We start from the raw sequence: 26,803 nt of genomic DNA on the forward strand, positions 1-26,803 counted from the left end.
CTGATCTCCCCCTGCGTTCCAACGATTGTCTTTTTTTTTTTTTTTTTTTTAAAGATTTATTTTTATTATTTTTTCATTGGAAAGGCGGATATACAGAGAGAGGAGAGAGAGAGAGAGGAAGATCTTCCGTCCGATGATTCACTCCCCAAGTGAGCGCAACGGACCGATACTATGCCGATCCGAAGCCAGGAGCCTCTTCCGGGTCTCCGGGCGCAGGTTCCCAAAGCCTTGGGCCGTCCTCCACTGCTTTCCCAGGCCACAAGCAGGGAGCTGGAAGGGAAGCGGGGCTGCCGGGATTAGAACCGGCACCCATATGGGATCCCGGGCGTGCAAGGCGAGGACTTAACCACTTGCGCCACCGCGCCGGGCCCCCACGATTGTCTTAAATAATACCTTAAAAGATGGAATCCTAGCCTGGGAAGAATGGGCCTCTTAAGTTCTGTAGTCCTAATCTTTCTTTATAGAGATTGGCCAAGCTTGAAAAAATTAGGAAACACGCCCTAGTAGCCAGTGCAAGGAAGGCTGGGCTGGAATGCTCGCCCACTTTGACATGGATGTTAAGGACTTGCTTTCTGGATCAGTGGCTGTGCCTGCTGTTCCCTAGTGTTGGAGAGGAAGGCATACCCCCAGGAGCGCCTCACTTCCCCCGACCTCATCCCTCCCCACCACCCCTTCAAACACCATCATCTTTGGTAAGATGTGAGCCCAAGTCCCCAGGCAGTCTGGGAGCTGGAGGAAATAACTCCATGTTTAACTGGAGTTTTTCCACAGCGCTGGAGTTTGCCCAACGTTTTGGGAGGCTGCAGGACTCCTGCCCTGCCGGCAGCTCCATGTTCTAGTACCGTCTGGAAGAATTCAGAAGAACAAGGAAGATTCTGGAAAAAGTCCAAGGTTGTAGCTCAGGGCTGACAATCTCGCCTGGGATCTGCTCCTGGTCCCTGTCCTTGGCAGAAAACAAACAGAAAGATGGGTGGCTGGGTGGGGAGCCAGCGCCCCGTCTTTGGCGCAAGGTGACTGGGGCTGGGCGCCCTGGCCTCCGCGAAGCCCGCCCTGCGCCCGGCAGCTAGCCCTTCCATTTTTCTCATTCCTCAGTAGACACGCGGGGCGGCGGGGCTGTTTTTATTTCCTCCCCAGCACCCAGCTCCGCAGCACCCAGGAGGGCCGTGTTTTTAATCCGAGACAGAAATGGACCCTCCCCTTGGGCGCCTGGGGGGAGTCCCCCGGGGCAGCGCCCCCCCTTCCGGAAGGCGGCCTCCCGGTGGGGTGGGGGCTCCGCTTTGATCCCAGGGCCCCTTTTGTCCCTGGAGACGCCCAGCCAGCCAGGTACGTGAGGGGAAAGTGCAGCCGGTGCCCGGGCCCGCAGCGTGGGGCCTGGCCGGCCGCCGCGTGGCTTCGGGAAGCGGCGAACCCGCCAACTCGGGTGGGCACGGCCAACTCACTAACTGGGCGTCTCCGGGAAGTTCCGGCGAGGCTCCCCGGGCTCCCCAGCCTTCATCCTCTACCATCCATCCCTGGGCAGTGCAACCCGCACTTCCCACAGCAAACTCGTGGACAAGTGGGATGAGGCGGAAACCGGGAGAGCCCGAGCGCCAAAGACCCCACCCGACCCGGGCGGCGAGACCCCTTCCAGAGGGGGCACGGCTCGGCAGCACAAAAGGCGGCTCCCGAGCTCCGGGCCGACTCGAGGCTGCCCCGGCTCCCCTCGCGTGGCCGGCCGTCCGCGCGCGCCGCCGCTCGCCCGCCCTCGGCAGCCGGGCCCGGCGCGGCCTCCTCAGCCGGCGCGGGGTCCCCTGGTTAACCCCTGCCCGCCAGCCCGCCTGCTGATTGGAGGAGGCGGGGCGCCGGGGCAACGGGGACCCCCCCCACCTTCCTCGTCCCCTCCCCCTCCTCCCCCACTGCCGGCGCTGCCCCCACCTCCCCAGAACCACCCCCCCCCTCGCCTCCCAGCCGTGCAAATCTCGCGAGGAAACACGCGGTTTCACTAGTGTGTTTACACCGATCACTACTAATCCGGACCGAACCGATCCGGATTAAGGGGCCGGAGGCGGGTCCTGGGCACCAGCGGTTCCGACCCCCCCCCACCTTCCGCGCCGCACCCGAGAAGCCCCCAGCCGAGCGGGCCCCCCACTTCCCAAGCCCGGCCTGGGCGCTCCTGCGCCTCCCTTGGCCTTTGTCCGGCGCCAGGAGGCCGGTCCCGCGCCCCCCGCGGCCGCCCGGGCCCGGGCCCGCGTCGGGCGCCTGGCTCTGTACGCGAGCCCGGGGATCTGCGGCCTCCGCGGCCCCCCTCCCCCGCCCGCCCTCTCGTGGAGCCCGGCGCCGGCGGCGGCTGCCCGGGCGGGGGTTGCGGCGCTCAGGAGAGGCCCCGGCTCCGCCCCAGGCCTGCCCAGGGGGAGAGCAGAGCGGCCCGCAGCCGGGTCGGGTCGGGGCCCCTCCCGAGAGGAGCGTGGAGCGGCAGCGGCGGCAGGTGAGAGGCTGAGCCCCGGGCGGGGGAGGGCGCCGGGCCTGGGGCGCACTAACCGTCCCGGGGACCCCGCGGTCTGCCGAGGCTGCGACCCGGGCCCACTCCGTGACCGGCCTTGGGCCGGAGCTCCTCAGCCGTGAGGCGGGAGCGGCTCTCCCCGAGGGCTGCGGGTCGCCGAGGGGCCAGGCCGACGATGAAGGAGGCCCAGGCGGCTTCGGCCTAGGAGTGAGGCCGGCGGAGAGCGCGGGGCGCCCCGGCAGCTAGAGGCCCCGGCAGACTCCCGGGCGCCCGGGCGAGCTGGCCCTCCCTCCCTCCGTGACAGGTGGGCCCGGAGTTGGGAAAGTTTGGAGCCGGCGAGGGGCGCCGGGACCAGGCCCCGTTGGTCCTGCTTGCCGGCAGTGAGCTTCAGGGAGTATTGCCCCGTCCCAGGCCCCGCTGGAGCGAGATGCCCCGTTGGAGCATATTCCCTTCACATGAGTTGACATTAAATGGAATAAGCACCGGGGCGCCCTTTTCCGGGCCGGGCCTGCGAATGGAGGTTCGGAAAAGGTTTAGAGACCTTGGGCTTGGGAGAGTCTGCAGCCTCTGCCATTCCGACCTCGGTCAGGGCAGGGCGAGACGCGAGCCAGGCCACTTAGGTCGGGAGATGCGCTGCCTCCTGCTTTTTCGTTTTCTTTTTTGGAAAAGATGCCTTTCTGCCCTTCGGAGGATTTCTTAATTCTCTCTAGCTGCATTTGGAGGTGTCGGTGAAACTTTAAATCTGTCACCCTTTCATTTCCCCCCCTTTGCCCCAGACTCTCGATCCAGGAAGAGGGTTGTTGTTGGGAATTATGGAGTTGTTTGAGTGTGGAGAATGTTTTCAGTGAACTTTAAAAACACCAGTCATCCCAGTAACGACTTCATGTCTAGGGAGTGCCGTGTAGCGATGTATGCCCCTTCTCCACTGTTCTTATCACAGAGAAGTTTTAAGTAGATCGTGCAAGAGTTGATCTTCTTGCAGGGGAAGGACATATTTGCTCCAAGTGGCCTGTGCATAGACTGGTCGTGGAAGGAGTTTAAAAATGGTGTCCTTCTGCCCCTCCCTGCTTGGTAGGAGAGCTGAAAGCCCATGTCCAGAGTGGAGAGGAGCCTGCTTCAGATGGTGACCAAAAGGGTTGCTAAAGGGAGAGTTAGGGAGCCGCATGAATTTCCTGAATGAATGCAGGTTGATGCTTTTGCCCTGGGTCCTCTACTAAATTTTAAATGATTAATTCCCTTTTTTTTTTAATGAGCTACCGTGAACTTTGCAGAGAAAGGAGCCATGTAATAGGGTTAGTTGAAGTTATTTGTAGCATCTGATTCATGCCATATTTTGATATTAATAATGATTCATATTTTAGTTTAAGAAGCAGTTCCTGTATGTTTGGGAGAGAAATACCTGGAAATAGATTAGCTGCATTCTGAGGTTGATAGAAGGGGTTTTCTTTTTTCTTTTTGCAAGGGAGTCTTGCTCTCCCCCCCGCCTTTTTTTTGCCTCTGCTCAACATTTAGAGAGATTAAATGAAGGATATGAGATGTTTGGCTGTTCAAATCAGAATAGGCCCAGCACGGTAGCCTAGCGGCTAAAGTCCTCTCCTTGAATGCACTGGGATCCCATATGGGCCTCGTTCTAATCCTGGCCCCGCTTCCCATCCAGCTCCCTGCTTGTGGGAGACTGCAGGAAGTTCCTGGCTCCTGGCTTCAGCTCAGCGCAGCATTGGCCATTGTGGTCACTTGGGGTGTGGATCATCAAATGGAAGATCTTCCTCTCTGTCTTTCCTCCTCTGTGTATATCTGACTTTGTGATAAAAATAAAATAAATCTTAAAAAAAAAATCAAATCAGAACTAAGCAACTTAAGTTTCCCTCATGAAAGAACTTCCAAGCCACTTTGTAAAGTTAAACATGTTACTGTTTGATGGAGCAGGTTGTAGTTTATCTCTTGTATGCAACCCTTCATTGAAATAACTACTCTGAGTTTTGTTATAAATTCAATGTTTACTGCTTTTGTAGTTTTTATGGTCTCATGGCTTACTTTTTGTTTTTCACTAGAAATGATGGAAGAATTGCATAGCCTGGACCCACGACGGCAGGAATTACTGGAGGCCAGGTTTACTGGAGTTGGTGTTAGTAAGGTAAGTGAAGCGATGCTGATGCGCTCTGCGCTGAGTTGAAGCATGGTTTGAAAAGTGATTGCCAGGTGAAGTTTTGGCTGCTAGTTCCCATGAACTTTTAAATACTCCCCAGTCTTTCCAGTGGTCATTTAATGGTGTGTTTGAATGTGATCTGTCTGGGGGTAGGTGCTGCTTTTTCCTGTTCAGTGCAGGAGAGGCTTCTCATGGTCTCGTTGCAAGGATACTCGTGGCCGTATTTAGATTCTGTGACATATCTTGTGGAAACTACTGTCCCTCAGAAAAAGGACCCTTGAGTGTAAGCGTTGCATAGCTCCGTTCCCCTTGGCTCTGGGGAGTTACATGGCGGAGCGTTGAAAGCGTGGCCTCTGTCGAGTTCCTCGGTTTTGCAAATTCCTCCTGATTTTGCTCCTCCTCTGATTGCTACTGGCCTGGGTTTCCTTCGTGTTCATCGTTTCAGTTTTGTGAGGATAAAATAAGGTCAGGCCCCCCGCTCATGGGCAAATTTGAAGTTAAGTTGACGTCATGGCTTCCTATGTGCCTTGTGCACCTGCTTTTCCACTCTTCTGTTCCCATAGGGTGTTTTAGTATCGTATGCAAGATGTAAGAATTTAGTAAAATTTGTGGAGTACATTTGCAGTGTTTTATTTAAAAGCTTCAACAGAATAAGATTGTGATATCTGAATTGAGAGATTTGAACCTGTGAATTTTTGGTCTTTAACCAATGCGATAATATTTCTTTCTGACTTTTCGAGAATCCCTTATGTCTTAAAGTAACCCTGGTATTAGTCTTTTGCTTTGTTTAGTTTTTTCAAGAGTGCGTTAAGATTTAGCTAGAAGCCTGGCTGCTTTGATGGGTCTCCCAGATGAACTGCTCTCTGGGTCAGTAGATGACTTAGCTGTCCTTTCCCGGGGCCTTTTCAACTTGGGAGTTTGTTTAAGCTTCATGTCTGGACCTTCCTTTGGTTTTCTGCTGAGTAAATCAACAAGTTCATATACAAATTATACAAAGTGGAACCCTTAGGTTTTTGCTCTTACTGTATTTTTCTTCCTGTTTGTTCTTAGTTCCATAATGGCTGTATTTAAGCATATCAGTACTGGTGACGGAATGGGCATAAGCGAAAGGAATGAGTAATGTTCTGAATTTTTTGCTTTAAACCCAACTTAAAATATGTGACTAAGGTGTCATATAACTTTAGTGTAGCTACCCTACTTAAAAGAAAGTTCTGTCACATAGAAAGTTCTCTATATGGAGAAGTTCCTGTGGTCCATCCAGTTGCTTTTATGCCATTCTTTATGCTATTTTGATGTTTTCCATGATAATTATATTGACTACAATAAATATTCAAGGACTAGCAGGAGAGTATTTGGTTTTCCATGGCAAAGAAATTTGTTTGAAAAAATGTGAGTAAATTTTTCTTTATTCTCAGAACCATGAGGAGAAAACAGATTTTTCTATTTTATGGGAGTTCTTATCTGCAAGACACTGCACCCCTCAACAGCATTGGTTGAAGACAGGGGTGGGGAACGGACAGTAGTATGGGGAGAGAAAAGTGCTTTTGAAAAATTCCTCTTCTTGGCTTTGGCTTCCTCAACCTGGGCCACAGTTTCCCAGTGGGAATGCCGCTGTGTTGCAGAGAGCTTTCTTTTCTTTTTTTTTTTTTTTAAGTCTTATTTATTTTTATTGGAAAAAAGGCGGATATACAGAGGAGGAGAGACAGAGAGGAAGATCTTCTGTCCGATGGTTCACTCCTCAAGTGGCTGCAACGGATGGAGCTGAGCAAATCCAAAGCCAGGAGCCAGGAGCTCTTCCGGGTCTCCCACGCGGGTGCAGGGTCCCAAAGCTTTGGGCCGTCCTTGACTGCTTTCCCAGGCCACAAGCAGGGAGCTGGATGGGAAGCAGGGCCGCTGGGATTAGAACCAGTCCACATATGGGATCCTGGCGCGTTGAAGGCAAGGACCTTAACCACTGCTCCATCACGCAGGGCCAGCAGAGAGCTTTCAATTGTGCAAAGAACAAGACAGATCTCAGCCCCTGTTTCTCCCAGTGGGAGAGCCCAGTGACTTCCGGTGATGGTGCCACCTAGTGGGACTAGTGTACCCTGTGGGCTGGCGCTTGAGTTTCTCCTAATTATTCCCAGTGTTTTCAGTATTTTTGATGTCCAAAGGAAAAAGTCCCTGTCAGTGGTAAGAGTGTTGAAAGTAGCTGTGGTCTTTGACTTTTCTGCTTATTGTAGCTCTCTTGACATGAATGTCAAATCCAATTTTTTTCTTTTAAATATTTATTTTTATTTTTACTGGAAAGTCAGATTTACAGAGATTGAGAGACAGAGAGAAAGATCTTCTATCTGATGATTCACTCTCCAAGTTTCCACAACTGCTGGAAGTGAGCTTATCTGAAGCCTTGAGCCAGGAAATTCTTCGGGTCTCCCACACGGGTGCAGGGTCTCAAGGCCTTGGGCAATACTCCACTGCTTTCCCAGGCTATAGCAGGGAGCTGGATGGAAAGTGGAGCGGCTGAGACACAAACTGGTGCCCATATGGATCCCAGCGCATGCAAGGCAAGGACTTTAGCCACTAGGTTACCACGCTGGACCCAGTTTTTTTTTTAAGTTTTATTTTTATTGGAAGGCAGATCAGATTTGTGGAGAGGAGAGTCAGGGAGAAGGTTCTTCTGTCCGCTCGTTTTATTCCCCAAATGACCACAGTGATTAGAGTTGAGCCGATCTGAACTCCCTTGCAGGTGGAGGATTCCAAGACTTTGGATCATCTTCCACTGCTTCCAGACCATAAGTAGGGAGCTGGAGGGGAAGTGAAGCAGCCAGCGCATGAACTGGTGCCCATATGGGATCCTTGCTCTTGCAAGAGGAGGATTTAGCCATTGAGCCATCACTCCAAGCCCTCAAATCCAGGATTTTACACTAACAAACATAACACAAAATTTAGACTAAAACAAAAAACCATGCCTTAGGGTGTTAATTATATTTAGGCTGCATTTTATTTAAGTATTTTAAGTTTTTTTTTTTTTTAACTTTCTTGCCTAGTACATTTGTATGTATTAAGTTACTTCACACTAACTGACTAGCAATAATTTATTTGGAACTTTGGGATGCACTCAGTTTTTGTTTAAAAGCATGATTTTTTGTGTGTAATTTTTGTGTTGCTGGCAGGAGTAGCCTAAAATAGCAGTCCCTTTGACTTGAAAGTGTCCTTAGCAGTTTTCAGGTGCTAAGATTAAATTGAATCATGAATGTTGGTTTCTTACCTCGTATGAAAGCTATGCTACTTCTTAAGATCTCTTCTTTTAAGCACTGAATAGTTTGCTCCCAGTAAAGTGAAATTAAGTGTACTGGAAATTCATGTTTTCATTGAGGACCTGTGGCAACTTATATTCCCTGCCCTGTGCCCTGTTGGCAATTTAAGTATACGTGGTCTGCAGTCCTAAAATGGTGTTAGGTGGGATTCAACCCTAGCATGCTCTGTTACCTGTAACAGAATATCAGTGGTAATGTAATCCCAAATACTTGGAGTATCGACTATATGCCAGGTACTAGTCGAAGCACAACAGAAGCCATACGAAGCAAATTTAGATTTTTTTTAACAGGTATATGATTGACAAACCTGTATTTAATCCATGTACTAGAAAGAGAGACTGACTGATGCCAACTGCATTGCTCCCATCACTTCAAGTGTGAATTTTTGCCAAGGATCACTTTATAACAATGTGTGCATTTATTGCAAAAACATAATCCAAAATGGTATAAACCATTGAAGTATGATTATAAAATCAAAGTTCTTCCTATAAAATTAAGTTATTTATTTTAATCAAAATTTTATTTTTATTCATTTGAAAGAATTAGAGAGTTGGAAAGAGAGAGGTCTTCGATCCATTGGCATATTCCCCAAGTGGCTACAATGGCCAGAGCGGGACCAGCCTGAAGCCAGGAGTTTCTTCCCCACCTTCCATGCAGGTGTAGGGGCCCAAGCATTCGGGCCATCTTCTGCTTTCAATGGCACATTGGCAGGGGTTGGATGGGAAGTGGAGTAGCTGGGACATGAACTTGAGTTCATACGGGATACAGGCAACCACAAGGGAATTTGGTGGTACAGGCTTGACTTGCTATGCCACAGGCTTTGGGCCGTCCTTGACTGCTTTCCCAGGCCACAGGCAGGGAACTGGATGGGAAGTGGGGCTGCCAGGATCAGAACCAGGGCCATATGGGATCCCGGCGTGTGCAAGGTGGGGACTTTAGTAGCTAAGGTACCATGCCAGGCCCAAGATCGTATATTTTTAAGTAGAACTACATAGTAGACGTTGAATATCTTCTTAAAGAAAAAGAATACCTTTTGTACTTTCACATATATTTATAAGCCTGAGAACAAAAATCACCTTAAATTAGCCAGTTTTGACTTGCGAAGAGGTGCTTAAGTAACTAGTATTGTTCTCTGCTGTCCTAGTTAGTTGAATCAGTTAGGGTTCAGCTATGACTATCTGGTGTCAGCTGTTTGAGATCCCAGTGCCATTTGCTTCCTTGTAGTGCACTGTGGCCAGCTTGTCCTTGAGCGGAAGTGCTGCTGTGTTTGGACTGAAGCTTTTGAAGGAACTGCCGCTGAACTTACTACTATTGTAATGCTTGTCTTTAGTATTGATTTGAATCTTTCATCATTTTATGTGCAGTTATGTATCAGCTGATATCTTCTTTCTTGGGCATCAAATATTCTGCCCTTTCTGCCGCTGCAGGTAGAGAATGAACTTGATAAGCACATCAGCATTAGCTGGGTACTGGTTCCTAAGTGGAGTAGCTGGGACTTAAACCAGCATTTTGATATGGGATGTAGGTGTTGCAAGATGTACTTTAATCTAACTCTTCTAATTTGAAAGTTTTGTACTTATTTTTTTTTTCAAATTTTAGTTTTTCTTTTAATGTTTACATAATGGCAGGAATACATTCCCATGTGAGCCTCTGATTAGGATGGGGAGGGTCAGTTATGGAGGAAAGTTGGTGGGCAAATGTTTTAATTTTTTTTTCCCCTTGGGTCTATCGGTTTGCTCCTTGCTGTCAAGTGGCAGACTACATTAGCATCCAGGGATGGGAGATGATCATTTGATGATGCCTTAGAGATCCTGATGTGGTGAACAGTGTTTCGAGGGAGTTACTTGAATGGTTTTGGTAGTTCTGAGATGTCATTGGCTTCATTACACCAGGGTTGAGAAAATCTTTCCAACAGTTATTTTATTTTATTTTTATTTCTATTTTTATTTTTATTGGAAAGGTAGGTATACAGAAAGGAAGATCTTCCATCTGCTGATTTACTCCCCAGGTGGTCATAATGGCCGGAGCTCAGCTCATCTCTACCCAGGAGCCAGGAGCCTCTTCTGGGTCTCCCACGTGGGTGCAGGATCCCAAGGCTTTGGGCCATCCTTGACTGCCTTGCCAGGCCAGAAGCAGGGAGCTGATTGGGAATCAGGGCTGCTGGGATTAGAACCTGTGCCCATGTTGGGTCCTGAGGTGTGCAAAACGAGGACTTTAACTGCTATGCTGCCGTGCTGGGCCCAGACCTTTGCAACAGTTCTAATGCAGTGATCCAGTTGAGAAGTCCCTCAAGAAAACTTGTTTGAGGTGACATCAAACTTGTCTCCTCTGTGCGCCCAGTAGGGAAAAGCGCACAGTTCCCCTTCCAGGCATACTTTCAGTCCTGGATCTTGAACCTGTGCAATTAGCAGCTCAACGGGGAGTCCTGGATGTTCCCCTGCTGGGCCTGCTCCTAGCCCTGAGTCATACATGTGCCAGTGGTTGCATGTGCCAACCTGATCTGGCCTGCTCCCAGCCCTGGTTCTTGCGCTCACCAGCAGAAACTCCAGCCTAGCAGGGGAGTTCCCCTACCAGGCCTGCTGCCAGCAATAGATCTTCTATGTGTTGGTGAGTGCTGCTGTCTAGACAGATATGGCCAGCTCCCAGTCCTGGCATTCACCAGAATAGTCCTGTACCCATTCTGGCACTGACTGATGGGTGCTACAGTCTAGCCCAGCCTGGCTCACCCTCAGGCTTGTCTCTCATGTGACCTGGCAGATGCCAAGGCCTAGCCTGTCCTGTGCTACATGCATTGTAGTTCCTTTTTTTTTTTTTAAGATTTAGATTTTTTATTGTAAAGCAAGACATACAGAGAGGAAGAGATATAGAGAGGAAGATCTTCCATCCACTGGTTCACTCCCCAAATGGCCACACTGGCCAGAGCTGAGCTGATCTGAAGCTAGGAGTCAGGGGCTGCTTCTGGGTCCCCTTGGACCATCCTTTGCTGCTTTCCCAGGCCATGGGTAGAGAGCTGGATGGGAAGTGGAGCAGCTGGGATACGAATGAGCACCCATATGGGAACCAGTGCATGGCTTTAGCCAGCGCAAGGGCTTTAGCCACTAACCAGACCATCCCGCCAACTCTACCGTTCTAATGACAGAATAGCATATACTGCTACTTTATTTATATATGTATTTATGTTTTTATACGTACATACTCATTAGAGAAGCAAAATATCAGGGACAAAAAGAGAGGGAAATCTTCCACTTGCTTTTTGTTCATTTTAGTTAATTTATTACTGATGTTTCTTACATAGTTGATAAGAATGTATGACCGTGAGGATCATTGATTAGAGTGTGGAGCGTTGAGGCATGGGACAGTTGGGTGGGACAAATGCTTCCAGTTTTCTTCTTCTCTCTTCTGTATCTGGGAGTGGGGGAGGCAGGAAGGGGGAGGGGGCCGCTCGCAGTACATCAGTACTGGGAGTTGGGGCATATTCACTTGATGTCATCTTAGAAACCCCAGTATGGAGAAGGTTCTGAGTATCGCCTGAGTGATCTTGATAGTTCTGAGACACTGTTGATTGAGAAAATCCTTCCAGGGTCCATTGGCTGACAGCGTCTACCCAAATCATCTGCTCACCCAGACGCTTGCTGCCAAAGCTCAGCTGAGAGGATTGTCCGGCCCATTCTGTGCTCCATCTTCTGACATGGCAGGTGACATTCTCTACAGGCCTAAATGAGTTGGCTATCTGTATGCACCTGGGCATGGTGTCCACTGCAGAGGTATCAGCAATTGAGGACATGCATGTGGTCCAAGGTTGGATCATATATCCTGTGATCTTTGTTGTGGCCAGAGCCTTGAATCCAGTGATTTAGTTGGGGAGTTATGCAAGAAACCTCATCTGGGGTGATCCCAGAACTAGCTATTGCATGTGCCAGCCATTACAGGTCTAGTTCAGTCTGTCACCTGCATCAGCCTATGCACACATTGGTGATTGTAGTTGCCTGATGAATTCCATCCCCAGCCCCATGCCGTAGGCAAACCATTGGATGATGTGGCTCAGTTCAACCCAATTTGCCACAGACCTGGCTCTTGCACATGCAGGCAGAATTGTATCCTAGTTGATGTGTACCCAGTAACTCCCACCGGGCCCACTCCCATTGCTGGTTCTTGCACATGCCAGTATGTACTCAGACTAGCCCAGTCCATGCCACATCCCAGTTGGGGTTGGGCTCTCATATACACCTGTGGGTATTGCAGCTTAGCTCAGCCCACCTATGCCACAACCCAATCCACATGTATGCTGACAGGTGCTGCTGCCTTGTTTAGCCTGGTCCACCCCCAGCCCTGGCTCTCATGTACTCCATCAGAAGCCACAGCCCAGTAGAGGAGTACCTACAGTTTCCCTTCTAGGTCCACTTCCAGTCCTGGATGTAGCACTTTCCAGGGGGTATTGTGGTTCATTCTGACATGACTTGCACCCTTTCCTGGCACCTGCTAGTGGATGCTGCAGCAAAGACCTGCCAGGAAGCACTTATGCTGGCCCTTGCATGCTCCAGTGGATGCAGTGGTTTGGCCTAGCCTCGTCCTCCCCCAAACCCAGCTCGCATGCATGCTGGTGGTTGTTGTAGCCTTGTCCAGCCCAGTCTACCCCCAATCCCAGCTCTCCTGCTCACCAGCAGGAGCAGTGGTCCAGCAGGGGAGCCCTGCAGCCCCCCTACCAGTCCTACATGTGCTGGTGGGAGCTGCATCCCATACTGGCATGGCCTGTCTCACCTCAGTATTCACCAGCGGGTGCTGCAGCCTGGCAGTGACTGGCCTGCCCCCAGTCCGTGCCCTCAGTCCCAGGTCATGCTGGGATTTGCTGCATCTTAACCTATCTCTACCAGCCCCCAATCCTGGCCCTAATGTGAACTGTCAGGTTTTGCTGACTGACCCAACTCAGGCCACCCCCATACCTGACTCACATATATGCTAATGGGTACTGTATCCCTGCCAGGCTTGGACTGTCCCCCAGGCTCAGTTATCGCACTCATCAACCAGGGCTGTGTCTTAACAGGGGAGTTCCCTAAGCTCCCCTAACAGACCAGTACCCAGTTGTAGATCTTGCACACAGTGTAGGATATTTGGCTCAGTCTGACTTGGCTCATCTTCAGTCCCAATCTTCACTGACAGGTACTGCAGCCTTGCCAGTCTGGCCTACACATGTTCTGGTTCTCCATTGGGTGCTACAGCTCTGCCCTGCCTGGCCCATCCTTAGGACCGCTCTCATGTGGATCAGTAGGTGCCATGACCTAGCCCAAACCATCCCATACCTACTCTGGTTATCACAAGCACCAGTGGATACTGAAACCTAGCCCATTCTGGCCCAGCCCACACTCATACTGAGGGGTGCTACTGTCATTTTCCGCCCAGTCCACCCCCTTCCCAGCCCTCATGCTCACCAGTGGAAACCACAGGGCAGTAAGGATGTCCCCTTAGCTCCTTTACCAGGCCTGCTGCCAGCCGCTGATCTTACAGATGTTGGTTGCACTGAATCTGCCTGGCATTGCCTACTCCCTGTCTTGGCCCTTGCCATTGGATGCTGAAGCTTGGTTTGGCCCACCCTGTTCCCAGCGCCAACTCTGGCTAGTGGATATTGCAGACTAGCCTTGCTTAGCCTGCCCCCATCCCTAACTGTCATGCAGACTGGTAGGTGTGATAGCCTAGCCCAGCATGGCCACACCCCATCCTGGCTCTTGTGCATGCCAGTGTGCTACAGTTTGGCCCAGCCCTGCCCAGTTGTCCCCCACCCTGCCAGCCAACCCACACAAGTGGAGCTGCCTTGTCTGTCCTGACTAACACCCAGGCCTGAATCATGCGCTCACCAGGGGAGTTCCCCAAATGCCCCAGTCCAGGCACATTCCCAGACCTGAATCTCACATGTGCCGAGGGTACTAGATCCCTACCCAGCCTAGTCTGCCCCCCCGTCTCAGCCTTTGTGTGTGTTGCTGAATGTTGTAGCCCTACCCACCACATGGTACTGAGGCTTGGACCAGCTCAGCCTGTTCCCACCCGGTTCCTGTGAGTGTCAGTGAGTCCTGCAGTTATGCCTAACCAGGCATGTCACCACTCTTGAGCAGACCAGCTCCAGAGTCCTACAGAGGTGAGCCCGCTGTCTCTGTTATCACATCAGCTGTCGTGGTATCACTCGACTTGTGTACAGCTGATCTTTGTTTACTTGAATAATGATCCCAAGGTGCAATTCAGGAATGCCAAAGGGAAGGCTTGCAAAGTGCTTCCTGTAAGTGAAAAGGTGAAATTTCTTAACTTACTAAGGAAAGAAAAAGAGGTACGTGGAGGTTGCTAAGCTCCATGGTAAGATCAGAAAAAAATTTTTAAAAAGATTTATTGACTTATTTTATTTATTAGAAAGTCGGATATACAGAGAGGAGGAGAGTCAGAGAGGAAGATCTTCCCTCCCCAAATGGCCGCACTGGCCAGAGCTGAGCTGATCTGAAGCCAGAAACCAGGAGCTACCTGTGGGTCTCCCACATGGTTGCAGGATCCCAAGGCTTTGGGCGGTCCTTGGCTGCTTTCCCAGGCCACAGGCGGGGAGCTGGATGGGAAGTGGGGCTGCTGGGATTATTAGAGCTGACGCGCATATGGGATCCTGTCGCATGCAAGGCAAGGACTTTAGCTGCTAAACTATCGTGCTGGGCCCAAGATCAAAAATTTTTAAAGAGATGTATTTACTTCAAAGGCAGAGTCACAGATAGATGGGATGGGGAGAGGATTAGAAACAGAGATCTTTCATTCACTGGTTGGTTCACTCCCAGATGGTGACAGAGTTAAAGAGAGACATCTTTGAGAGATCTTTGATCCACTGGTAAGTCTGTCTACGGAACCCATCAATTGTTTCCACACCCTTGTATGAAATCTCTTTTGTATATCAGTTGTTCCCATTCAAATGATATCCAATCAATTGTCGTCCTACAGGATGCCAATGTTCCTTGTGCTGGCAACTTGCTGCATCGCAGTGCGGGCTATAAGATCAAATCTAGCCGTGAAATTATGAAGAAAGAAAAATAAATTTGTAGGCTTGGCACAATAACCTAAATTCTCACCTTATACATGCTGAGATCCTGTGTGGGTGCTGCTTCATGCCCCGGCCGCCCCGCTTCCCACCCAGCTCCCCGCCTGTGGCCTGGGGAGGCAGCTGAGGGCGGCCCAAAACCTTGGGACCCTGACCCGTGTGAGAGACCTGGAAGAAGCTCCTGGCTTCTAACTTTGGGGCAGCTCATCTCTGGCTGTTGCAGCCACTTGGGGAGTGAACCAGCAGAAGGAAATCTTTTTCTGTTTTTTCTTCTATCTGTAAATCTGACTGTAATAAGAACAATAAATAAATCTTAAACAAAACGGGAAAGAACATGGAATCTGTAACTTTTGCTGTGGTAGTTTTGCACCTCAGGCCACAGTGAATTATAGGCTCAGTGCTCAGTGATATTAAATAAAGGAAAAAAATAATTGTAAGATAATTATAGGACGTTTTACTGTCTGATTTTAGCAAACCACTAGAGATCTTGGAACAAATCCCTGGTGACTGTCCCTCATATGCATGGATTTCAAATTGTTTTTGTGCCAAAATAAACCTTACTTTGAATCTTATCTTCCATGATGCTTTTTAAACAATTTTTTTTTGTTTTTAATTTTTTAAATTTAATTTTTGAGTTTTATTGTATAATTCTGTATAGTCTGGGATTCCCCTCCCCCAGTTTCCACCCCCTGACTGATTTTCCCCATATTGTCACAACAGTACATTTCTGCTAAGGAGTTACAGTTCCCTCAGTGTGCTATGTAAGTGTGCCCTGACGTTGCTGGTACAGACAATGTCGGGCAGTCCATCGTGCCATTGTCTAGATGTGTCCAACACTTTCACTTTGGAGGTAGGGATGCATCCTGCATTGTGTCTTCACACTGGGAGTGGTGGTGTCCATCACTCCACACTGCACCTTTCCGTTTGCGTGATGGCTCCCTTATATTAGAGAGAACATGCGGTCTCTGCCTTTTTGCGATTGACTGATTTCACTGAGCATATGGTATCTAGTTGGGACCATCTAGTTCCTTGATGATTTTGTTGTTTTTTGTTTTTCCTTTTGAGGTATCCTGTGTCCTTTAAGAAGTTAATTGTATGGGTTTAAAGTGAATTCAGCTCTGTGTATTTCCCATTTTAAAATTTGTTTTAATGAACTATATAAAAAGAGCCAGATTTTTGATAGGGAAAACCAAAGTCAAAATATTTCATTTATTTCAAGTAAATAAAGCATTAAAATATATCTTGTGGTATGGAACTGTGGTGCTGTATTTGAAGCTGTAGTCTGCAGTTAAGATCCCATCTAGACTCTGGTTTGAAGTCCTAGCTGCTGCACGTCCAATCCTGGTGTCCTTGTGGGATGCTGGGATCACAGGTGGTGTCTTAACGCACTGCGCTATGATGCAGGCCACCAAAGCACAACTGTGTTCGCAAATTGTAATGTAGGCTAGTAAGTTGAAGAATGAAGCCATCATCATGTCACCTGGTGAATTACGTAGGAGAAACATATATTTCAATTGAAATGTTTTCATTTCAGAAAGGTAACAATAAATGGCTATCAGAATTTGCTGTTAGATCACTTCTTGGCCTTTCGGCTAAGATCAACTGTAGAATGTACTATTAGAATATATTTGAGGGCCTGGCACAGTAGCCTAGTGGCTAAAGTCCTTGCCTCGCACGCACTGGGTTCCCATATGGGTGCCGGTTTGTATCCCAGCAGCTCCGCTTCCCTTTCAGTTTCCTGTTTGTGGTCTGGAAAAGCAGTCGAGGACGGCCAAAGCCTTGGAACCCTGCACCCATGTGGGAGACCTGGAAGAGGCTCCTGGCTCCTGGCTTCAGATTGGCTCAGCTCCAGCCGTTGTGGTCACTTGGGGAGTGAATCATCGAACAGAAGATCTTCCTGTCTGTCTCTCCTATTGTCTGTATATCCACCTTTCCAATGAAAATGTAAAAGAAATAATTAAAAAATAGACTTATATTTGAAAATTGAATATTAGCCAAAATATGAAACCTGGGAGTCTGGCAATATCGCTCGCATACAGACAGTAGCATGCTGGTGTTTAACAGATGTGACCATGCTGTTCTGTAAAGAGTAAATATGTGACCTTATCACAGGCTGCTGCCAGAGTTGGTGTTCATTTAGTTTATCTTTCTTCTGTCTCCAGAGTACTACTCAAGATTAATTGTGAAATTAAAGTGTAATCTGAAGGACCAGCTGATCTCTGGAGGTGATGCCTCAGTTCAGGATATCTCCTGTTATATTAATTAACTTTAGCAGGGAGGCTTCATGTTGAAATTTAGCAGGAGCTGCAGACATCAAGCTGACTTGTCAGGCTTGTATTAGCAGCCGAGAACTAGAACAAGACATAATGTTCCATCAACTCTTGTGAGCAGCCGTTTGACCTCTTCTATCTAGATAAGTTACTTATATTGCAATCTTGGTGACTGTATTTTTCAATCTGAATCCGTAGTGTAGTTAGATGTTATGGGGGATTGAAAATAATCAACTAGATGTACTGCCCGTGCTTGAGGCTCGTATAATAGCCAGATATGGGACTCAGATGTTTTTGGCACATAAATGAAGGTAGCAAGAATGCTGTGAAAGTGTTGGGGCCCCAAAAGAAGGGAGCAGTAATAGTTTGCTCAGGGGTCAGATTATGTGTTGATAAATGATCTAAGAGATTCTGATAAAATAGCCTGATTTGAAACTTTTAGCAAAGAAACTTAGAATCTAGGGCAGAGTTCTTTTTTAAGGAATGAATTTTAATTTAATATATTCATATAGCACAAAATTTTAAAGATTTCAAAGATACACAATGAGAAGTCTATTTTGTGTTTCCCCTTATTCAACTTGATTTTCTGCCCTAGAGATGACTATTATTAGCGGTTTCTTCTGTTCAAGAAAAACCAGGGTCTGCAGTACATGTCCGTTCATCCTTTGTGTTTTTAAAATACAAAGAGAAATATGTATATGAGCATTTTGTTCCTTGTGCTTAACATATTTTAGAAATTATTTTTTATTGATACAATGTTGAACTTCCTTGTTCTTTTTTCCCCAAGGCCGAACCATAATTTAACCTACTTCCTATTGATGGGTGCGTAGATGCACACAGTGTTTTGTTAATACAGTGCTGTGGTGAATTGCTTTGTGCTGTACACCTCCAAATAAGGTTTAGAGCATAAATACGTAGAAGTGGAGTTGTTGGGTCAAAGACAGGAACATTGGTAGTTTAGTGGATACAGTCACATACTTCTATCATGAATGAAAATGTTCGCTCCCCATAGTCGAGTGTTACAGGGAAGCTCACGGACAGAAATTAGGACTTTGAGACCTGTAAAATGTTAGGTAAAGAAACTATGTGTGCATGTTTGTTTTTCTGTCCAGGCATTCCGTTATATTCCTACAAAGTTCTGTGACTCAGACCAAGTTTTAAAGAGAACTGGCTGGCTCTTGGTTGCCCTGAGTTAGAGCCTGGTGCTTTGTGTGCTCTGCATATTTGTGTGTATGTATACTTGTATTTATTAAAGATGTTGGATCTTCAGGGACAACCATTGAGCACAGGAGTTCGACGCTACGTGGGGCAGCTGTATGCCATAATGTAGTTTCTGGGTTTGAATCTTGTTTTACTTCTAATTGCAGTTTCCTGTTTATGTACACCCTTGGATGCACTGGGTGATGGCTCACGTACTTAGGTCCCTGACACCTATGTGGGGGACAGATTGAATTCTTAACTTGAGGCTTTTGCCTTGCCCAGCACCACTTAGGTTGTAGACATTTGCAGAGAGCAGCAACTCTCTCTCTAATAATAATATTTAAAAAAAAAATTGAGGGCCCAACGTGATATTCTAGTGGCTAAAGTCCTCGCCTTGCATGCGCCAGGATTCCATATGGATGCTGTTTCTAATCCTGGCAGCCCTGCCTCCCATCCAGCTCCCTGCTTGTGGCCTGGGAAAGCAGTAGAGGACGGCCCAAAGCCTTGGGACCCTGCACCCGTGTGGGAGACCTGGAAGAAGCTCCTGGCTCCTGACTTCTGATCAACTCAGCTCCAGCCGAGCTTGGGGAGTGAATTGTCGGATGGAAGATCTTCCTCTCTGTCTCTCCTCCTGGCTGTATATCTGACTTTCCAATAAAAAGAAGTAAATCTTAGGAAAAAAAAAATGAATCTATACTTAAATGTCCACAAAGAAAACTCCAGTGCCACTTTATTGCTAAATTCTATCAAATATTTAAAAAAAAATAATACCAGTTTGGCAGAACCAGGCTGGACTGCAACACCCATTGGTTCCAGTGGAAGTCGGGAGTGAAAACAGAACCAACTCAGCAATTACAACCACCAGCTGATCAGGGCGATGGACTGTGCTGGGCCCTGTACTTGCTAGCACATACAAGAATCTGGTTTGAGAACACCTCAGACAAAGTTTCTTTGGATATCTTCCTAATCTAAATGCTGGACTCAGAACCCTAACCAAGAAAAGAGAAGACAGAACAGGTCAACCAACCATCTCATCTATGATGGACTAAGTCAATCAGTGGATTATTCAAAAACCACATAGTGCTTGGAGTGGCAAGATTGGCAGCAATTCATAACTGTTGAAATATTAAAACCACTTGAGCAAGAACCTCAGAGCATGCCCTACATCTGGGACCTGGGGAGGGTGGGAAATTGGGTGGGCCTTCTCCCTTAATACCCCCCTTTAAACATGAAGGAAACAATATGGAAAAAATACTAGTCTTATCCTCTTTCATGTAGCCCTTGAACCTCTTTACCCTAATTAACTATGTAAAGATTGTCAAAATAAAAAAAATAAGGAGAAAAAATAAAAAAAAATAATACCAGTTTTTGCAAATTTAAGACTATATTTATGGGACCAGTGCCGTGGTGAGCAAACTAATCCTGTGGCTGTGATCCTGGCAGCACATATGGACACCAGCTTAAATTCTGATGGCTCTGCTTCTGATCCAGTTCCCTGCTAGTGACCTGGGAAAGCAGTGGAGGATGACCCAAGTTCTTGAGCCTTTGCACTCATGTTGGAGACCCAGAAACTCCTGGCTTTGAATAAATAGGCCCAGCTTCAGTGATAGTGACCCTTTGGGGAGTGAACCAGCAGATGGAAGATTTCTCTTGCTGTTTCTCATTTCTCTGTAATTCTGCTGCCTTTCAACTCTTAAGGAATACATTCTACCTAATATCCAGAACAGTTTGAGGATGTTCTCTCAACGTGCACTGAACATGTTCTGAAGGTCCTAGCTAGGTCAAAAAGGCAAGTTAAAGTGTAATAAATTTACAGATTAGAAAGCAAAATTGAAACTATTTTTTTAAAATAGATGGTATCATTATATACATAAAAGTTCTAAGCTATCAAAAAGCTACTACAATTTTAACATATCAGATATAAATATCAAATTTCTGTTTTGTTAAATGATAATAAATACTTTAGATCTGTTTTATTAGCTGGTGGAAGTATTTTATGGTGCTAACTGCATGTTTTTCAATAGCATTTTTAAAAAAAGATTTATTTCTTTAAAAGGCATAGGTACAGAGAAACAGACAGGAGTATTCCATCTGCTAGTTCATTCCATAAATGGCTGCAATGTGTGGAGTCGGGCGAAGCTGAAACCAGGACTTAGGAGACCTTTCTGAATCTCCCACTTGGGTGCCAGGGACCCAAGCACTTGTGCTCTGTTCCATGGCTTCCCCCTGGCCATTAGCAGGGAGCTGGTTAGGAAGTGCAGTAGCCAGGACTAGAACGGGAGCCTCTCTGGGATGCTGACAGTATAGGTAGCTGCTTAATGGGCTACGCAGCAGTAACAGCCCCAGCCAATTATATTTCTTATACTAGTAGTGAACAGTTGAAAATTAAATAGCAGTATCATTTAGTAGCATTAAATGATGTGCTATAGACATAAAGATAATTTCCAAGGGAAGAGTGGAACTATTTCTCAGATTTTTAACAGTAATCTTGTCTTCCCATTTCATGTTTGAGAACTTTAAAGTACAAAAGATTAAAAACATTCGCGCAAAAAAGAAGAGCTTTGATTTGTTTGTGGGTACACTTTTTAAAGTAAAGTAATTTTATTTTTGATGATAGTTACGTAGTTGAGGTAAATGTATGCCCCTTTAGACCACTGATTAGGGAGGAACGGGTTGAGGAATGGAGGAAAATGGATGAGATAATTGTTTCCAATTTTTTGTTTATTCCTGTATTTGGGAGAAGCAGGGAGAAAAGGGGAGAGGCCTGTTCCCAGAACCTACTGCATACTACCCAGGGATGCCCATTGGGGGTCCACTAGACCCCAGTGTGGAGCCTTTGTGCAGAGTGCTGCTTACATGGCTTTGATAATACTGAGATGTTGTTGGTTTTGTCACTCCAAAGCTGTTGTTCCAAAAATCCTTCCAAGGTGCACTGACTGACATAGTCCACCTCAGAGTCTTCACTTGGCCAGAGAGTTGCTATGAAAGCTTGGCCAGGAGAGTTGTCCAGTTGGTTCTGCCCTCCATCCTCTGCCATGGTACTAGACATCCTCTGCAGGCCTCAATACTCTGTCATGTCACACATATGCATCTGGGCATGCCGTCTACTGCACAGGCTTCAGCAACTGAGGAGACCCAAGACAGTCCACATATCATGTGATTTTCCCTATGTTTGGAGTTCTGAGTGAGGCAGTCCAGTTGGGGGCCCCTAAAGAAACCTTGCTAGAGGTGACACCCCAGAACTGATTCCTATGTGTGCCAACCAGTGTGGGGTTGGACTCAGTCCATCACCCACATCAGCCAACATGCACACTGGTGGTTGCTGTTGCCCGGTCAGTTCTGTTCCCAGCCACATCACATCTGCAAACCAACAGATGTTGTGGCCCAGCCTAATCCTACCCACCACATACCCAGCCTTCATGTAAACCAGCCGGAACTGCAACCCAGTCAGAATAATCTCCACTAACCCTCACCGGGCCCACTCTCAGCTCCAGTTCCTGTGCAAATCAGTATGTGCAGCAGACTAGTCGAGGGCATCCCACATCCATTCTGCTTTTGTACACACGAATGAGTGCTGTGGCCAAGCTTAGCCCAACTGACCCACTATCCAGCTCATGTTTATGTTGGCAGGTGATACCACCTGTCCACCCAGACCTGCCCCCAGCCCTGGTTTTCATGCTCACTGGTAGCTGCAGCCCATCAGAGGAGTGGCCACATTTTCCCTACTAGGCTCATTCCCAGCTGTGGATATTGCAATTTCCAGGTGGTTCTGCAGTCTAGCCTGACAGGACTTGCCTCCAGTACTGACACTTGTCAGCTAATGCTATGGCAGAGCCCACCCAGCCTGCACTTAGTTTAACTCTTGTGTGCACCAATGGATGTAGTTGCTTAGCTCAGCCTGGCTCTGGTTGCTAACCCAGCTCACATACAGTCCTGTCCATCTTGGTCTGCCCCAGATCCTAGCTTTTATGCTCACCAGTGGAAGCAGTGGCTCAATAAAGGAGCCTCCACAGCACTCCTATTGGACTCTTACCCTACTGAACGCTGTGGCCTAGTCTGGTATGGCTGCTTCACCTTGGCATCGGGTGCTCTATCTGGCTTGGTCCAACCTGCCCCCAGTTCCAGTTTATGCTGGTAGGTGTGGCTGTCTAGCCTGGCCTGGACAGTCAGCCTCCTATTGTGGACAGTCTTGGTCCTAATGTGAACTGTCTGCTGATGTGGTCCAGCTTGGCTTATCCTACATCCTGTCCTGGTTCTCACATCTGCCAGTTGGTGCTATGAACTGACCCAGCTTGGCCCATCCCCCCAGACCTGACCCATGTTTGCCTTTGGGTACTGTGACCTGGTCTGATCTGGACTGTTGCCAGCCTCTACTCTTGGGGTCACCAGCAGGGACTGTGTCCTGACAGAGTTCTCCAAGCCCCTCTCTCAGGTCCTATCTCCCAGTTACAGATCTCACACACACTGATGGGTTCTTGGCCCAGTCTGGCTTGGCTGACTTCTTGTCCCTGCATTCAGTGAGGGTACAGTGACCTTGCCCAACTAGCCCACATCCATTCTTGTTTTTACTGTTGGGTGCTACAGCCCAGCCCCACCTTGCCCAAGCCTAGACCCTGTTCTCACGTTGTTCAGGGAGTGCTAAGGCCCAGCCCAGCCAGTTCTACAACCACTCTGGCTCTCATGAGCTCCAGCTGGTGCCCAGTCTGGCACACCCCAGCCCCATTCTACATCCATGATAAGGGATGCTGCAGACATGTCCTGCCCAGTTCACTGCCCCCTTTCTGGCTCTTGTGCTCACCAGTGAGAACTGCAGCCCAGCATGGGTATTCTCTTAACCTCCCCAACTAGACTATCTCCTAGTCACAGCTATTGCATGTGCTGGTGGTTGCTCTTACCCAGCCTGGCATAACCCATCATTCAGCTTGACTTTTGCCATCAGATGCTGCAGCCTGACTTGGCCTGGCCTGCCCCCAGTTGTAACTCTGGCTTGTGGGTGCTGCAGCCTAGCCCCACATGGCCTGCATGTCACCCTGGCTCTTATGCATGTCAGTTTTCTATGGTTTGGTCCAGCTCTGCCCAGTTTACTTTCCCTACCCCGAGCCAACCCACACACCTGCGAAGTGGAACAGCCTTTCCCGGCCTGGCCAACACCCAGCCCTGAGTCATGTGCTCACCAGCAGGAGCTGTAGTCCACCAGTGGAATTCCTCAGGTTCCCCCACCAGGCCCACTGCCAAACTCAGATCTCATGCATGCCAACAGGTGACAGGCCCTTACCTGGCATAGTCTGGCTCCCCCTCACTCCCCAGTCTCAAGCTTTTGTATGTGCTAGTGGATATTGTGCCCAGCCACTCCACATCCAATTCTTGGGTACACTTGTGGGTCCTGTAGCCTGGACCAACCTGGCCTGATTCCAGCCCCAGTTCCTATGAGTGGCAGTGATTTCTGTGGTTATTCCTAACTCTTCATGTCACTGCCCCAGCTCTTGAGCAAATCAGTGGGTATTATAGTCCTATAGGGGTGAGCCCACAAATCCCCCATAGAATATGCCCCGACCCAGTTCTCTTGCATGCTGGTTAGTGTCATGGCCCAGCCTAACAAGGCCCATCTCCTGCTCCGACACTCACTGCAGGTTCTGTGGTCTAGCCCTGCCAGGCCAGCCCCCAAGCCTTAGTTTTTGTGTGCACTGGTGAGTGGTGGTCGGCAGTAGTTGATGCTAACTAATCCAGCTCAGATCTCCCATGTTGGGAGTGGAGTATGCATTGCCCTGACTCAGAAAGGTCTTCTGGTTTCTCTCCTTAAAAACACTCAGAGTCAGCTCCCTTGCTTATCTGCAAGTACAGTGGACTGGTTAATGGAAGTCCCCCAGAAATTATTTCTCACCTGAGGCATACTCCCTCAGCAGTCCTCCTGCCCACATACCCCCATATCCACTTCCCTGAGCAATCCACAGTTCTCGCACCCGTGATGATGAGGTGCTACGCTGGAGCCCTGCTCACATGTTCTGGGCCTAGGCACATGCACGGGTCTCCATATCTAGTTCACTGTCACACCATGTCAACATGTAGCCTGGAGTCCAAACCACCTGCCTGCCCACCTGAGACCCAGGCATGTGTGCAATTCCCCAGGGCTACTCTGCCAGCCATGCCACCCCAGTAAAGGCCTGGGTGTGACTCTGCCATTATGAGCATACTTTTAAAAATCTTTTATTTATTATTATCATTTTATGATACAGTTACATAGGTCCCTGGGATTTCCCTTATCCCCTTAAAAATTTCCCCCACCCCCGAGTTTCCTGTATCATTACTAAAGTATAGTTCTTCACACACAGTCCTATGTCTTATTGTGGGCATGGACAATGACAGAGAGTTCAGCATCCTATTGTCATATAGTAAACAGTTTCATTGGGTGTTCGTCTTTACACTGGAAGTAGAGATGCATACTACTTTGTATCCTCACATCTGGATATGTTAGTCTCCATTTCACAGTTACTGTACATCCCCTTAAATGAAAAGCCACAATACAAAATCAACAATAATTAAAAAAGAAATTTATACTGCCATGAAGTTAAATAACATGTTACTAGATATGAGAGTCTCATTACACAGCTACTCTACATCCCCTTAAATGAAAAACCGCAAACAAAATCAACAACAGTAAAAAAGAAATTAACAACACCATGAAGTTAAATAACATGCTACTGAATGATTAATGTGTTGCTAAAGAAATGTAAGAGAAAATCGAGAACCTTCTTGAAGAAAATGATGCTACTGTATGATCTATGAGTCAGTGAAGAATTTAATCAGAAGAAAGTGTTTTGAAGAGATGAAACTAGTAACAAAAAATCAAAATCTATGAGATATAGTTTCCACTGATTTTTGATGGTAAAATGTGTCTCCAGTAGGCAACAAATAGGTGGGTTTTGTTTTTTAATCCCGTCTATTAATCTATATGACATTTGGTTGAGCTTAAGCCATTTACTTTCAGAGTTAATATGTATGGGTGGTAATTTGGTCCTGTCATTTTAGCAATGGGTTGTTCGTTGATTTAGTCTTCTGTTGTCATTTTACTGGGATGTTCTTCACATTTGCCTTTGGTTTTGGTGGGTGCTATTCCTATTCTCTGTCAAGAGAACATATTTGGGCCCTGGGGCTGTGGCCTAGTGCGACTGTGGCCTAGTGCCTTGAACGCACCAGGATCCCATATGGCGCTGGTTCTAAATCTGGCTGCTCCACTTCCCATCCAGCTCCCTGCTTGTGGCCTGGGAAAGCAGTTGAGGATGGCTCAAAGGCTTCGGACCTTGCACTCGTGTATGAGACCCGGAAGAAGTTCCTGATTCCTGGCATTGGATCAGCGCAGCACCGGCCGTTTCACTCACTTGGGGAGTGAATCATCTGGCGGAACATCTTCCTCTCTGTCTCTCCTCCTCTCTGTATATCTGACTTTGTAAATAAAATAAATCTTAAAAAAAAAAAAGAACATCTTTACCCTTTGTAGGGCAGGTTTGGAAAAGGCAAATTCTTTTAACTTTTCTTTATTGCAGAAGAATTTTATTTCATTTTCAAAGATAAATGAAAGCTTTGCTGGATATGTTATCCTGGACTGACAATTTTTTTCTTTTAGAATCTGCAATATATTGTTTCATTCTCTTCTGGCCTGTAGAGTTTCCTTTGAGAGGTCTCCTGTGAGTTTAAATGGCATTCCTTTATATGTCAATTGATTTTTTTCATGTGCACATTTAAGGACCTTTTCCTTATATTCAGTTGAAGAGAGCTTGATTATCACGTGTCATGGTGAAGATCACTTTTGGTCAACTCTGTTGGGAGTTCTGTGCCCTTTCTGGATGTTGCTTCCCAATTTTTTCTCCAGATCAGGAAAATTTTCCCTTATTATTTCATTGAATACACCTTTAATCCCAGTTTCTCTTTCTGCACTTTCTGGGGCTCCCATAACTCTTATATTAAACCTCTTAATAGTGTCTTTCAATTCTTGAATACTTTTTGGCCTGATCCAGTTCTGCTTCCAGTTTTTTGGTTGTTTCCCCCTGGTGACAGGAAATATCTTCTAATTCTGAGATTCTTTCTTCTGCTTCCTTCATTCTGTTTTGGAGGCTCTGCACTGTACTTTTAATTTGCTCCACTGTATTCTTCATTTCTAATGTACCAGCTTTCGTTTGATTCATTTCCTGTGTGACATGTTCCTTAAATTCCTTGAATGCCTGCTTTACGTGCTTCTCCTTCTTGATAAGAAGCTTTATAAGTGTTTTGAATTCTGTATCTCCCATTTTCTTGATGTCTTCCTCAGTGAACTCTGAGGTTGGCAAAGGCTTTTGCTCCTTTGTAGGGGAGTCTTCA

General features: G+C 47.4%; 1 protein-coding gene across 4 annotated transcripts in view; it reads left to right on the top strand.

Moving 5' to 3' along the window:
* Window positions 1–1,945: 1,945 nt before the first annotated feature.
* Window positions 1,946–26,803, top strand: part of TLK2 (tousled like kinase 2) — a 108,730-nt gene continuing 83,872 nt past the window's right edge. For 2 of the 4 annotated variants that reach the window (XM_040989460.1, XM_040989461.1), the window contains exons 1-2: window positions 1,946–2,464; window positions 4,531–4,613. In XM_040989460.1, the coding sequence (XP_040845394.1) occupies window positions 4,533–4,613 (81 nt within the window). In that variant the 5' untranslated portion in view covers window positions 1,946–2,464; window positions 4,531–4,532. Of the gene's footprint in view, window positions 2,465–4,265; window positions 4,614–26,803 lie in introns of those variants that run through there. The other 2 variants (XM_040989459.1, XM_040989458.1) reach the window with 2 other exon arrangements.

Source organism: Ochotona curzoniae, unplaced genomic scaffold, assembly GCF_017591425.1.
Source record: "Ochotona curzoniae isolate NIBS_2020 unplaced genomic scaffold, NIBS_Ocur_1.0 contig_523, whole genome shotgun sequence".
NCBI classification, from domain to species: domain Eukaryota; kingdom Metazoa; phylum Chordata; class Mammalia; order Lagomorpha; family Ochotonidae; genus Ochotona; species Ochotona curzoniae.